General features: G+C 40.5%; 1 protein-coding gene across 1 annotated transcript; it reads right to left on the reverse strand.

The window, feature by feature from the left end:
- Positions 1-1,256: 1,256 nt before the first annotated feature.
- mRpS14 (mitochondrial ribosomal protein S14) lies at positions 1,257-15,203 on the reverse strand. The gene is made up of 4 exons (XM_045749317.2): positions 15,048-15,203; positions 8,833-8,994; positions 6,187-6,290; positions 1,257-1,604 (listed from the first exon to the last, which is right to left on the reverse strand). Exons 1-4 carry the CDS (start codon positions 15,198-15,200, stop codon positions 1,526-1,528), a joined length of 498 nt encoding a protein of 165 aa, XP_045605273.2. The 5' UTR covers positions 15,201-15,203; the 3' UTR covers positions 1,257-1,525.
- Between the last annotated feature and the right edge of the window lie 7 nt (positions 15,204-15,210).

Below are 15,210 nucleotides of genomic sequence, written 5' to 3' on the forward strand. Positions count from 1 at the left end.
TATGATTGCCACACTTAAGATCATTATGCAGAACAGTGACATCATACCTTCAAAACTTTTATCCATAATTTTTTTTATAGTAATTGACCCCTTTTAACAAATGGCATTCACTCAGATTTATTTTGTATTAATGCTTAATTGCCAGGGGCCAGATTCACGAAAGAACTTACACAAGCACTTACGAACCTGTACATCTTTTCTCAATCTTTGGCGGCCTTGTTTCCAATTATTAAACAGTTAATGAGCTCCGACGCACCAGGAGGCTGTTTATAACAATAACAACAGTTGATTGGCAAGTTTTCATGCTTGTAAACTGTTTAATAAGTGTAACTAAAGCCATCAAAAATTGACGAAAGATGTACACATTCGTAAGTGCTTGCGTAAGTGCTTTCGTGAATCTGGCCCCAGATGATTAGCTTGGAAGGTCACAGCAAAAATAAAGTAAAAGGCCACCCAACAGTTCTATTGAACAGTGAATTAGAACCAGGTCAACAACCCGATTAGTTTTGGCTAAAGATAACCAATAAGTTAGTAATTATGAAAAGAAAATGCAAAGCCCGGAGGGCTAAATAATACTAATTTACAGAATACTGTATTCAAGTTTCCAGATATTATTTAGGATGCCAATATGAGAGCAAAGACAGACAAGACAGTTAATGTCAAAGGATGTGAACACAAATATTTTATTGAACATTTTGTGCAGAGGAACAGGGAAAACAAAACTTCCCATCATCTTCAAAATCAGGACAGTCTACGAGGAGATGCGGGACTGTAAATGGTACAATGCAGTTTGGAGAGAACGTTAAATTGGACTACATTGTCAATAATAAAATGTTTTATATTTAACATTGACTTTTGCACTAGTTACAATCATTCCAATGTAGATTTATGATGGCTGTGTATACTCTGCCTGCAAGATAAACTAACCATACTCCTCAAAGTTTGATTATATTATATTAAGCATTATACGGGACTAATCATAACTGCTAATGTAAATAGTGTAAAGTCTTTATGTATTGAAATAGTTCACGAATGCCATAAAGCAGTAACTCAGTTAATTTATACTTGACTGAAAACTTCTCTCTCACTGCACATAGTAAAACAAAATGTATGTGCAACTGTTACAGATATATGGTCTATAGGTACCTGCAATATATGCTCCATAAATGTTTAAGTCTATTTTGAAATATTTTGAAGTATGAACATTACAAATTATATCTAAGATACTTTAAGGTAGAAATCAAAACACGTCATGATTAACTTTTAATCAATTTAAAATTTAATAGAAAAAGAAATCTCCAGTATATACATGAAAATGTATTTACAGCAACTCGTTATTTTTGCTGTTATGCTAAATTATAGAAACCCCTGAAAAGAACTGATGTGGTATGTTTTATGTATTAAACAAGTAATACTCAATTCTTGGTTCGATATCTATAATGCAGAGTAACATACTCAAATTGCACTTAATGTTTCACACATGTATTAAGAAATAACCCATTCCTATTCACCAATACCTGAAACTTCACCACATGGCTCGCTGGACCCCAGATAACTTATTGTAATCAGCCTCATGACGCCATACTATACGCGATAATCTCCACCTGCAAGGAAACCACACTACATCAAAGACAAAAATCTTCTTAAATGGATGAGATGCACAAATGTATTGTATATACAGTACTGTACCATAATATTTCAATATACTACAGATACATATAAATTCAAAATTCCACAAAATTGTTTAAAACTATTTTTTAAATTTCATTTTTCTGTTACATGTCTAGTAAGATAAAACCCAGCTTTTTCCTACAATGCAGTTGAAAATAACAATATTTAGTCTTCACTTTCCAATAGTTTTAATATATTGTAGGCCAAGTAACTAAAAACCCTTGGTACAGTATTTATATTTTCTCAAGACATATAGGGATTACCATTATAAATACTATACACCCAATATCACAGGCAAAGATTTCTTGAATAATATCCAAAAGCCGAATGAGCAAGCAGAACTCCCCAATCAGAAAACAAGCAAACAAGCATGACCGCACCACTGTCTTAGCAATTCATCCCTCCCTGGAAGAAGGGGAGGAAGGGAAGGTCACAGCCCTCCCACACCAGCTACCCAACCCCAGTTCAGAGGCCGAATGTCAAAAACGCGAAAAACTGCCAACCGGAGGGAGAGAGGGTTGGCCGGGTCTCACCCAGAAAATGGTATTTCATTACACTCAATGCTGGTTTGCTGTGTTACCTTACCAAAGCTAAAGGAAAAGAGAGACTTACCCGGAAGGCAGCCATCACTCGCTCCTCAACTCGAAGTCGAGACAACGGACTGCAACCTGCGATCCAAGGTTACACTTGCCTGAGAAGGGCTTGGAACATTAACGAGGTACCATGCAGCCAGGACCATGTTCGACCTCCAAAAGCCACGTGCCTGAATGTCAGCCCAGGACACATTACCAAAAACAGCAGCCAAAGCTGTGAACTTATGAATGCCATGGGCACATGGAAAGGCAGCAGGCTTAATGGACCAAATAGTCCTGCAGACGACTTGGGAGACTCGCACCCTGGAACAGGAGAAGGGAAACCTGGTCAACCCTGCCACTCAGGTCGTGGTGTGCAAGTAAAGGCAAAGAGCCGCAACTGGACACAAAACATGATGCATCCCCGGCCGAACCAACCATGCATCAACAACCCAAGGACCCCTCCAGGAAGCAGCAGTCTCATTCTTTGCCAGAAAAGAAGAAGACAGCTGCAAAGGAACAAAACGACCACCAGGACCGAAAGAGCAGAAACCACTATGCCGGAGGAGAGCATGAAGCTCCCCGACCCGACCTCCAGAGGCCAATGCCAACAAGAAAAACATCCTTAGAAAAACAGTCTTGAACCGAAGGGGCCACCACAAACTAAGGAGGAGAGAGAAAAGAGAGTACCCGGTCCAAAGACCAGGATGGCTCAGGCGGCACATGAGCAAGCAGGCCAGAGGTGAAATAATGCCAGAGAATGCTTGCGGAACGGAGCAGAAGTGGCATCCACCCCGAACGCAAGCTGAAGCAGCTCTGCCAGAATCCGCACGATACGAAGTGACAGTATCCAGCATACGATGACGGTCCTGAAACAACCAAGAGAGAAAGGACAAAACAACCCAATCAGAAATCGAAGACAACCTTCGAAGAGTCAAGAAGTGCTGAAAAGACCCTCAGGAAACTTCATATTGGCACTGAGATGAGACTCAAAGGTGGGACACCATCAACGGAGCCACCTGATCACCATACAAGTGGTGAGAAACCCGCAGCAAAAAGACCAGACACGAAGATCGGAGAAGATCAAGCCAGCCACGTACCATACTGGACTGGACCGATTTGCTGAGAGAGGCGGAGCTGCAGGAAGACCCTCGGGTTCGGACACTGGGCAAGCAGCGCCTGGAACCAAGGCTGGGCCGGCAACCAAGGGGTCAACGGGCCTACTCTCCTGGAAAGTCTCCAAGCGAGTAAGGACCTGGAGCAACAACCGAACTGGGAGGGGGGGGGGGGGGGGAAGGTACAGGTAACCCCACCTCGACCAGTCCAGGCGAAGGTAGCCACATAAACCAGGAGACGACGCGATCACGCCGATGTGAAGAGGTCCACTTCCGGGTGCCCGAACGTCCGGCAGAGCCAAAGGAACAAGGCGTTGTTGATGACCGTCCATTCCATGGACAGGGGGATGAAATGGGGCAGGCCGTCCCCGCCAGGACATTAGACCCCCTGGATATGAACTACCAGGAAGGAGAGCCAAACTCCTGAGAACTCAGCAGACGAGTCAACCAAAGCGACCAGCCCCAAAGAGCCAAGGACTGCATCAAACTCCCTCAGTTCAGGCAATGAACCACTGGGGAGCAGTCCGAATGGAGCTGAATCATCAAACTGCAAGAGACATGAACCCTCTGAAGCGAAAGCCACGCAAACTCCTGTATCGTGCTGTGAGCCCGATGGAAGGATGGATCCCACTGACCCTGGCCAGCCTGGTAAGCACTGATTACCAGACACCGGCCCAGAACCCAGCTCTTCCACATCCTCCTTAAGACAGCCCCAGGAGGGAAAAGAAGCACAAAACCGAAGCCAAATGCCCACAGGCGCACAAATCCTCGACTACTAGGGACACCGAAAAGGAGGGAACCTTCACATAAAGCTGCACCTGGCCAATATTGTAAGGAAGCAAGCATTGAGGCGAACAAGCAAGCACTAAGGTGCTCTAACTCACCCTCCAGGTAAACCTGCATGACCATAGTCAACCCCCGCCAGACAAAGCTGCAAAACTTGCAACTAAGAGAATAAAAGTCGACATTTACATACCACAGAGTCTATCACAGATTCAGAAAGTAATTAGAAATAAAGCAATGCAAAAGATGTACAGTGATCACAACACAGCAGTTGTAACATCAGGATCTGCGGGGATGGTACAAGAATTCAACCAACTAAGAACCAATTATTTTGATGAAAGGGAACAGTAGAAACACAGAAGTAAACTTACATCGCATCAGGCTTGGATACCCAAGTGCATGGGAAATATCTTCTGGAACCTATAAGCCTAAGAGGAAATGTCAGCATTGTTGAGAAATGCCCGACAGACCACTGGAACATTATCTAACACAGTGTACAATTACAAACCCAGTAAGATTTCAACTTAGATTCAACAGAGCATAAGAAGTTGTTAAACACATGGGGCAAAATCTTACTGAAGTGACCAGATGAGTCAAATATTCATACTCTGCCAAAGTAAAACAGAAACAAGTAACACTTAATGGCCTAGCCAGAGGCTTATAGCCCGTCAGGAGTTTCCCTGGAGGGAAAAAAAAAAAAAAAAACTCCCGCCATGCAAGGGGTGCACGTCTGACAGAACGCATGCTATGCCCCTAAAGAAAAGAAAGGGCAGTCTGCCAGTCAGGAAGATTCCGGCACCTCATGACAAACCCAGTAAGGAAAGAGGAGCCAAACTCAAAAGACAAAGGATCCATTATCGAGTTGTAATGCGGGTCTCGCAGGAGGTAAGCCACAAGAGCCTCCCGCACCTCCCTCGGCGGGAACCAAGGAACCCAAGGGAACCAAGGAACCTAACCTTGAGGTGATTTCGAGGCTTAGCGACCCCGCGGCCCAGTCGTCGACCAGGCCTGGGTCAGAGGAGCCGAACCCATATCAAACTCGTACAGAGAGACAGGATGGGAAAACCCTTTCCCCCTGTAACAATAAGCCCTATGCCGAGGGTACCAACACACAAGCAAGGTCAAACAAGGCTAAAGCTCCCCCCCCCCCAAGTCAACTCCTTTCCAGCCCCGGGATCCTCAACGGCAGGACCCGGGGCCGAGACGTCCTCTAAACCCTCTGCCTCTGGAGAAAAGGCAGAGTCCACTGGAAAAGCAGGGACAAAGGGGGCCTGCTAGCATGACCCGAAAGCCTCTGCCACCAATCCGGAAGGGGCAGTCTCAAAAGCCACCCAAGTCTTGCCACCAAGAAAGCTCTGCCCCAACTCAGAAATCCTCAGACATTTGGGAGCCAGAACCAGGGAAAGGGAGGGGGGGGGGAGCATGATGAACCACAGCAGAGAAAGAACAAGAGGTCGTGGATGAAACCAAAGTCGAGGCAACTAATGCCCCCAAGTCCAGGTCCCTATAACCAAAGTGGGGCAGCCGTGGGCATCCAGAAAGGCAACTAACCTAACACATTGTAGCAACCTAAATTGCACATGTAACACTCGACTATCAATAGCAGTGGCCTGGGTAACTGGAGTACAAGAAAGAAATACCACTGGCAAGAGACTGGGTCAAAGGTGTCATTGACCCAACAGGCAGCATGATGGAGGTAAAGACGATGAGTGTCACGCCGTGACAAGGGGACAGAGCAACCTTTAGACTCACACGAAGCGAGACGTGACTCGGAGACGGGATTTACATACAGTGCCGTTTTCTGTTTTGGGACCTCAGGTGGGTTAGGATAAGGGCATCTTAGTAAGGACAGTTTTTTGACATTGGGAAGCCTTAGGAAGACTGGCTGCATGCCATTAGTATATTGCCTACTATTGAAACCCATGTTGCCCACCTGTTGTTGATCCGTAAAGAGGTACTATACTTACCATTGTCTTTTCTATATGTATTCATTCATGCAAGTGTTAGAAAAAATCAAAGCAGCATAAATCATCAAAAGTACGCACCTGGCAACAAGGCCTCGGGGTCTAGAAGTGAGCATACATCGCTTGTGTAGCTGAGAGATGCTAGATTTACGTGGCAACGCATCTATTTCTTTGTCAGCTATTTCCTGTTGAGGCAAAATTCATTAGCTTTGGCTGCAATGGTTAAGATGTGAAGTGTTGAGCATACTGTTAAAAAAAAAAAAAAAAAAAAAAAGGTAAAGCTGGGTTTATGGATACATGTGAAAAAGTAATGAAAAGTCATCGCTTAATCTCCTAATTCCGCACCCTAAATTCGGATCACACTAAAAATACATCATCTGTACTTCGACAGTAAATATTTTGGTAACGTCAAAATGCATCGTCCATCTTAGAATTACCGAAAATAATTTATGGGATCAATCAGAGTATCAGAGGGCCATCCAGAGATTACCCTGGCCAACCACTCATCACTCAAGATGACAACTGCTCGGTTTGCAAGTATTTTCATAATACAGTACAGTATTGTACTGTGAAAATTACCTTCTGAAAAAAATATGAGTTATGTTGAACTGGGTTTTGAGAAGCCTGGAACCTTTACAGTCGAGCGTGCACTGAGCGGCCACACCTTTAAAAGTATTAAGAGGGGAGAGAACAGGATAGAAGGAAAGGAAACTATCAGGTAAAAGCACAAAGCCATTATGACTAGAAAGCACTGAGAAGGGATCAGGATTTGGGATGGGATAGGGGAAAGGAATGGTGCCTAACCACTTGCTTGGTCAGGGATTGAACACCGACCTGCATGAAGTGAGACCATTGCTCTACTGTCTAGCCCAAGTGGTTGGGCAGAACAGGATGGAGTGGTAATGGCAACAAAAATACACAAAGAAATGAGCTTTTCACAAGATCAGATTATAGTTTCTAATATGATCATCCTACCACTCGTGTGTATATTGGGTATAAGTCACATCATACCAGAGGTAGTTTGCCAACAGACTGTAAAATCTACCTAATTTTACCCATCCTAATCTAACCCAACACAATTTTTCTCAACTGAACCTAACTCAACCTAGCCTAACACAGCCTAATCTGACAATACAGTAAATTGTTCCTACAATTAGAAGAAAGTTTAGTCAAAATTCCTGTATATGATTTGACCGTACTCATATGGAATACTGTATGTATAGATACCCCTTGCAGCTAAACTTAATGGACAAATCTGTGAACAATATGTATGGAAAGGGGAAGGAAGAATGCACCGATTACCTCACAATGAGTAGGCTTTATACTTAAAATAGACCGACTACCTAAAGCTATGCATCGGAGGCAGAGAACTGTCTTATCTTAGGTAAATACCAGGCACAAAATAGGTAGGCCCATTGTTATCGTGTCTACTCTCCTGACTGCTACAGCCTCCCCACGCGTCCATCACTCGTGCCCGCTCCAGCTATCTTTGTTACTGCTTTTATAAACACACTACATTTACTCCAAGATGGATAATGATCAAGAACAGACCCATTCTAGGACTAAAGCAGGGAAAGAAACACGTTTGTGGGAGAAGCTAAGTAGTGTTCGCCAAAAATACAGCAGTGAAACTTGCACCAATAAAATTCCAGGCTTTAGTTGAAGAATTTTCTGAGCTTGATCTCAAAAGTGCCAAAAGTGACAGTGATGTAGCTAGTGAGGTGGTTAAAACTGAAACAGTAGGTGAGCATGAAATTGAAAGTGAGGGAAGTGATGATGATATCGCCACATATGCTGGGCCTGCTATTAGAACTCTTATCGGGCGTACCCAATACGCTTTACCTGCACCTAAAATTTCCTCCAGCCAATGAGACTAGTAGTTTCCCTGCAGTAGCATATGCAAGTGATGACACTTTAAAGCTGATATGCAAAGGCATTCTCTGGATATTGTATTGCACGAGCTCTCCCCTCCCCCTAAAAAAAAAAAAAAAAAAAAAAAAAATAATAATAATAATAATAATTGCAGGGAAATAATGTTTTCCTACCAAGAATAGCACACCAAAATAATAGTGCCTGAAGCGCAGTGGTAAAGCACTCGCCCGGCACTTTGCTAGTGCCCTGGCCTGTGTTCATATCTTGGATGGGGAGGATTGACTGGGCACCAATCCTTACTATAGCCTCTGTTCACCCAGCAACGAATGGGTACCTGGTTGTTAATCGACTTGACGGGTCGTATTCTGGGGAAAATTAGGATTAATGACCTGCCCAAAATGCTTTGCGTGATACTGGCTTTACAAAAATGTAAGAACTCTTGTACAAGTATATATACAAAAAATTTAATTTTCATGGTTGTCATGGTTCATTTTGACTACCGTATCTGAATAATTCCAGTATAAAATCAAGCGCAGTGTTCTTTACAGAAGATCTAACATAATTCCTTTTCTTACTTATTAAAGACCTGTACAATGACCCGTTTTCTCAATTCCCTACTTCTAATTAACACTATACAACAATGATTACTTTTATATTTATAAAAGTACTGCACATACAACTGATACATGATACAGTGGAGAATTCATGGGAAAAAATGTACACAATATAAAGCCACTAATATACAGAACAGTTATGTAAAGCATACATCTGAATACTTTATATAGACACCATGTTTAATGAATTCAAAAAATATAATTTGCTCTGTGACAACTGTTTAAGAGGAATAATTCAAACCTGAATTGCTGGTGGAATGATTTTGTTCTTTCTTAGTGCATTTATGTTCAGCCTTTCAAATGCAAATTCCTTCACAGCTTTCCGATGCTTCACTTCCTTAATCATTTTCCAGTTTGGATATTTGTATGTAATGCTGGTTGTGTGGAAGCCGCATGTTGCAAACTGAAAAAGTTTAAAGTGAACATAAGGCATAAAATAACTGGCAAGATTTGGGAATGGATAAAACCAACAGTTAAAACATCCAAAAACAGATTCATACTAGATGGAATATAATCAGACTGGTAAAATAAAGCTTTTAAGAAGGATATACTGTTGCTCCACAAGGTAAGATCTGTTGTGTCTAGAACAGTATAGTGGACAGTCAGACTGGAGTGACAGTCTGGAACTGGCACTATAAGAAACAGTTAAAATAGTCACTGCAGTCATAATGGTGTTAAGAGAGGACTGAAAAATACTCATTTCAGCTAGGAATGACCTACAAAACTATTCTTAGAAACTTAAAAGTCCTTTCAAGCCCTTGTTGGCATCACACATGGCCACCAATAGAGCATTCCTAATAACTACCACCTACCAAAACTACCACTATGAGGCACCAACATATCTAATTTCTAGTTAGAATATGTGAGGGAAATTCAAAGTTTTCTAAAATTTGAAGAGTATTTGGCCATTCCTTTGAAAGAGACTCACAACGGTTAACTAACAGCCATTCCATTGTCTGCCCCAAGTCTCCTCCTACACTGACACAGAAAAACTCAGTGCACTGGAGAAGCAAGGACAAAATAGAGGGAGCAGAAGCAACCAAATGTCCTGTGCAGAAAGGCATTTTTCATATACAGTACTGTATGTATAATACAATGAAAGCCTTATTTCTGAGCTATTCTACTTAGTTCCTAAAGTAAGGATATTAAGGCCAGAAGTGCAGCAACAAAACAGTGATACAACACAAAGGACAAAAGCTAAGTCTGAAAGATGAAAGGCCCCATGTGAAAGGAAACTTAGATAGGGATTGATAAATGAAGGAAACTAAACAAACAGCAAGAAATCCCTTAACACAGAAGCAAGACATTTAACTTGCTAGCCCTAAACCATGAGTAAGCATGAGAATACAAATTGTGAGCCGAGCCATTTTAAACATAAAATTGGCTGAATAGTGAACACTGTTATAACAGCAGTCTGTGCATATTCACCCCGGATTGCACTTTGTGAACTCGGTCTCAACATCAAAATAATCACATATCCCCTGCTTCGCAAACTCTTGTTCATTGAATCGGGTGAGTAAATCCAGCATGGAAAGTGTGTTCCAACCAGAGATTAGCAAAATTGAGATTCCACTGTATTTGAAGAGGAAAACATAGCCCAAATTTTAAAAGCATTACCGATTTTTTTTTTTTAAAGATTAACCCTTAGACCGCATATATTACCGTGCATATTGGGGGCCTGGTAGCGAAAAATATTGAAATATGTAAAAATAACTAAAAAATGTTAAACAAATCTCCAATTTATTGGCTTCTGTGTCATGAAACTTTCATCAAAATATTTTCAGAAATTGATTTTAGACAAATTTAAAAAAAATAAGAACGTTTTGTTGATAAGGAGAACAACTCCTAATAACTGGAACTGAAGGATTATGCAATAATAAAGAGATGCAGGCACCTGTCCAAAGCTCAAAGAACAGTAGTAAGAAGTGTTCACAAAGTGGATATGCAGTTGGTGCCTTTATATCATTGCTGAGTAATATATAATAACTCAAATAATAATGAATGACTATGTTAATATGCTCTATTTTGTTATATATCATATAAATACATTGTCCAAAGTTAATATATGTTACTTTCATCAGTCCCAAATTTTTTTTAAGATTTTAGTTTTTTCTCCTTTGTTTATTATCTGTATGTTGTAACCTTTACATCCTGGAGAATGCATATGTTTCCCTACCAATGTGAAGATACCTATGTAGAATGAAATTGGTCAACAAATAAATCAGTCACAACTCACAAAACTTGGGACTTTTAATTTTTTGGGCTGATTTTTTCTCCGATTTCAAACTATTTTCTTTGTCTCTCTAGGTTGTTTTGATAATTAGGGACCATATTAGGGCTTTTTCACTTATATAAAGTATACCCCTAAATATATCCCTTAAATTATTATAATTATCCCTATAATTTGTGTTTTTTGGGGGTTATTTTTTCTTGACTATTTCAACACATTGACCTACAACTTTCCCATATTCGAGTACGAATGCCAAACAATGTTTATTAAAACATACAATTAAATTAACAAATTAAAACTACCTTTATTCATGGTTGATAACTTCAACTTCAATTATATCTCTGAAACTACGAGTTCCAACTTTGAGTGGCTTCTAAAATTTTAGTTTTTGACCGATTCTCACTATTGACATATTGTGTGCTCAGCTGTATGTTTTACAATCCCTTCAGAATGAATTTTTCATAAACTTTATACATTTGAAGTTATAATTTTTTTTTGTCTAAATTTACCACATACAGTACTGTATTTCAAATGCCCTATTGACGATTTTTTTTTACCGTAAACTGTAATGAAAACCTATACAGGTATTCTAATTTGATGAAAATGAAGATCATGTGTTATTCTGAGATAATAACAACATTAAATAAACAATTGGTGATAGTTCATATTTTTTATTCTGAAATGAAAATCTGAAGTTTTCAATATTCAATTTTAAAATTAATTTTCTCCTGTTTTTCAAGTTACGCTGTGATCATTAAGACAAAGTTGGAGCATTTGCCGAGTCGATTATGCAAAAAAAAATTGGAAGGTGTTTGTGCAAGTTTTAAAAACTTATGTTAAATTATTTTTGTCAAATCATATATTTATGTATTGCGTGGTCTAAGGGTTAACCATGCAGAGAGGTTAGTGGGGCCCTGACAGCCTGAGTGGGCAGCGTTTCAGATTCGTAGTCCTGAGGTTCTGGGTTCGATTCCCAGTGGACAGAGATTCTTTCACCCTGATCACCTAGCAGTAAATAGGTACCTTGGAGTTAGACAGCTGCTCCTGGCCTGCTTCCTGGGGATATGTAACAAAAAGGAGGACAAGTCAAGGACCAGGACACTAAGCGCCAAAATCATCTGAAGATAATCTAAAGATGCTCATCAATTGATAAGAGTATTATACATTACCATTTCTAAGGCTCATTACTGCACTTTCTAAGTAAAGGCTCATGATATACAGTATTGTGCATGCTTAGCCATAGCATACCCACCGAGTACCACTACTGTATTAATATCTGCAATACCGCCAGCTGCCTGGTTCGCTTTGAAAAACGTTTTTTGTGAATATCACTGATCAGATCTTTGTAATCAGTTTTTAATGTACAGTATATCCAAATACTGTGCAGTACTATAATGCGGCATTCCACAGACCTATATTCAAATACTGTACCACAGAACCCCCAGAGGAGTTTCTATACAAGACCATTGTACTGTCTAACTGCTCCTGAAAAGGCACTGAACCACTTCTAATGGGTCCGTCAAATTATCCAAAGCTTCCTAGCATTACGTAAGTAATGAAGACGTATGATATATTTACTCACTATAATATTGGTGCTGAATGTAGAACATGAAAAAAAAAACTTATTTTTACTCTGAAATAATATAATTTTATAATGAAAGTAGATGAAACTAATTGTCGGGTGACACCACACAAAGTTGACAGTCCAAGCGACATTTTTTTTTTTTTTTTTTTTTTTTTTTTTGAGATATACACAAGAGTTGTTACATTCTTGTACAAGCCACTAGTACGCGTAGCGTTTCGGGCAGGTCCCTGGAATACGATCCCCTGCCGCGAAGAATCGTTTTTTCATCCAAGTACACATTTTACTGTTGCGTTAAACAGAGGCTACAGTTAAGGAATTGCGCCCAGTAAATCCTCCCCGGCCAGGATACGAACCCATGACATAGCGCTCGTGGAACGCCAGGCGAGTGTCTTACCACTACACCACGGAGACTGTTACAGTATAAATGTTGTTGTGGTGTTGTGTATAAATGTTGTGGCTTTGGGTAATTAGATGGTACTGTAATAATTTACAATTTCATTATAAAATTATATTATTTCAGAGTAAAAATATGTTTTTTCCATATTTCTACATTCAACACCAACATTATAGTGAGTAAATATATCATAGTTCTACATTACTTACATAATGCTAGGAAGCTTTGTGTAATAATTTATTTTTCCTCAGAATATTTTTTTCTCGTCAGATTGTTTTAACCACCAGGTACCCATTCACTGCTGGGTGAACAAAGGCTACAGTTAAGGATTGCCGCCCAGTAAATCCTCCCCGGCCAGGATACTGAACCCAGGCCAAAGCGCTTGCCAAGCGCCGGGCGAGTGTTTTACCACTGTGCCATGAGGACTGCTGTCTCGTCTTTGATATGATCCTTTCTTAAAGACGTGTAAAACACAAGATTAACTTAACAAATAAGAATTAATAAAGCGTGTGCTGAATGATGGAACAGTACTACATTGGTGACATAAAAACTCAAGAGAGTTAACATGCAGTACAGCATACCAAATATATTTTTGGGGTTCTTGCACTGCAGAAAACAAGGTTTAATGTACTCAAATGGCACAGCAATGGCCAAACTATTTAGCCCTAGAATTTGACGGTAAAAAAGTCACTGTATACCAGTACTGTATTAACAATTTGACCTCTATTAACCAAGTCATCCAGCATAGTTTCATGGGAGTAGGATTAAATCATATACTGTACAGACATTTTGGACTTGTTTTCTAATTTCCAAAACCATATACAGTACTGTTAGGATAGGTTGGGTTAAGATGGATATGGTAGAGTTTGGGCAAGATTAAGTGTTAAAATCCATTGGTGAACCGTCTTTGTTATGATGTCACTCGTACCTATTTCACATTAGGTACAGCCGTCGTATTTTCAACTCTCCTCTGTTAAACGAGCCATTAAGTTCAAGTGTGTTTATTGAAACAAGAAAATACATATCAAAGGGATAGAGTAGATTAGATTTTTTATTCAGATAGGTACTTAGGCTACTTCTACCCCCAAACGAGCCATCACAAGCTAACCAACCATCCTAACCTAACTTGTCCTGGCCTTAACACAAAACAACTTTAGGCTAACCTAACTCAGCTGGAAAATCAAGAAGTGTGCCAAACTGGAAATGAAAGAGATGATAATCTAATTATATGTGGTTTTAAACAATTAGAAAATGAACTTTGTAAAAATTTATGTGTACGATTTCACGATTTCACCATTCGTCTCATCAGCACAAGTTCCAGGTTTTCGTGGCAGAAAACTTGTCCAGCAAACACAGCTTGCGCAATTACTTAGATCGAATAAAGGATGCCGAATCTATATCTCACCCGATGCAAAAATTACCAACGCGCTAAAAGCAAGGCTGTTCAATGAACATCTAATTTATAACTCAACATGAGCCTAAGCTAGGCCTAGGCTTAAATTCCAGAATTCAGCATAGGTAATATGTAACAAATTACGTGCAAGAAAACGTACTGCAATATCACATTAAATTTCAGATTAATCAAGTTGTCAGTCGAGTTTGTTCTCATTTCACAATAAAGAATTCCTGGAGCTTAGAATCCCGGGCGGGACAGAAATAACTGGGCGCATTTCCTATCACCTAATGCCTCTGTTCACCTAGCAGTAAGTAGGTACCCAGACATTATTCAGCTTGTTGGTGTTGCATCCTTGGGGGGGGGGGGGGGGTTAAGTAATTTGAACCTAGAGGCAGGGAAATGGGGACCTCAATATAAGCCTAAGTATAAATACACTGGCTGCCTGTCCCCCGACACAATGAATTAATGAATAATTTGACAATAAATTATTTGGACAGTAGTGTATTACAAGCAAAGTAAAGGCATGTCATCCCTATGCCCCTAGTAAGCTGTTTTAAACAATAAATCTCATAAATTAGAGATGAATTGTGACCAGTGTGGTGACGGAGACTATACAGCTGGCTGGGATAATATACATGATATATGGGATATATACATGATGTATGGGATATATACCATATATGGGATATAAACTGGGATTATATAGTCAGTCAAGCTCCTCTCTGCCCTGATCTATTTTAGGTCACACACCTCGTGTCCCAGACCACCACCAACCCCCACAACAACACTCCCACGCCCACACCTGTGACTAGGAAGCATATTCATAAACTATGAGGGGTAATGTGAGTCACCTGAAGGAGGGCCGGGGCGGCCTGGGGTAGTGAGAGGCGAGAGAGTGTCAACACAGGAGATGAGGCGGCGGCGGCCATCTTGGGACTCGTCCACTGTGGCTCTTCCCTGCCCATCACCCCCGCCATATTTATTCCCCCATCCCTCCCAACCATTATTATACAC

This window comes from Procambarus clarkii, chromosome 27 (genome assembly GCF_040958095.1).
Source record: "Procambarus clarkii isolate CNS0578487 chromosome 27, FALCON_Pclarkii_2.0, whole genome shotgun sequence".
NCBI classification, from domain to species: Eukaryota; Metazoa; Arthropoda; class Malacostraca; order Decapoda; family Cambaridae; genus Procambarus; species Procambarus clarkii.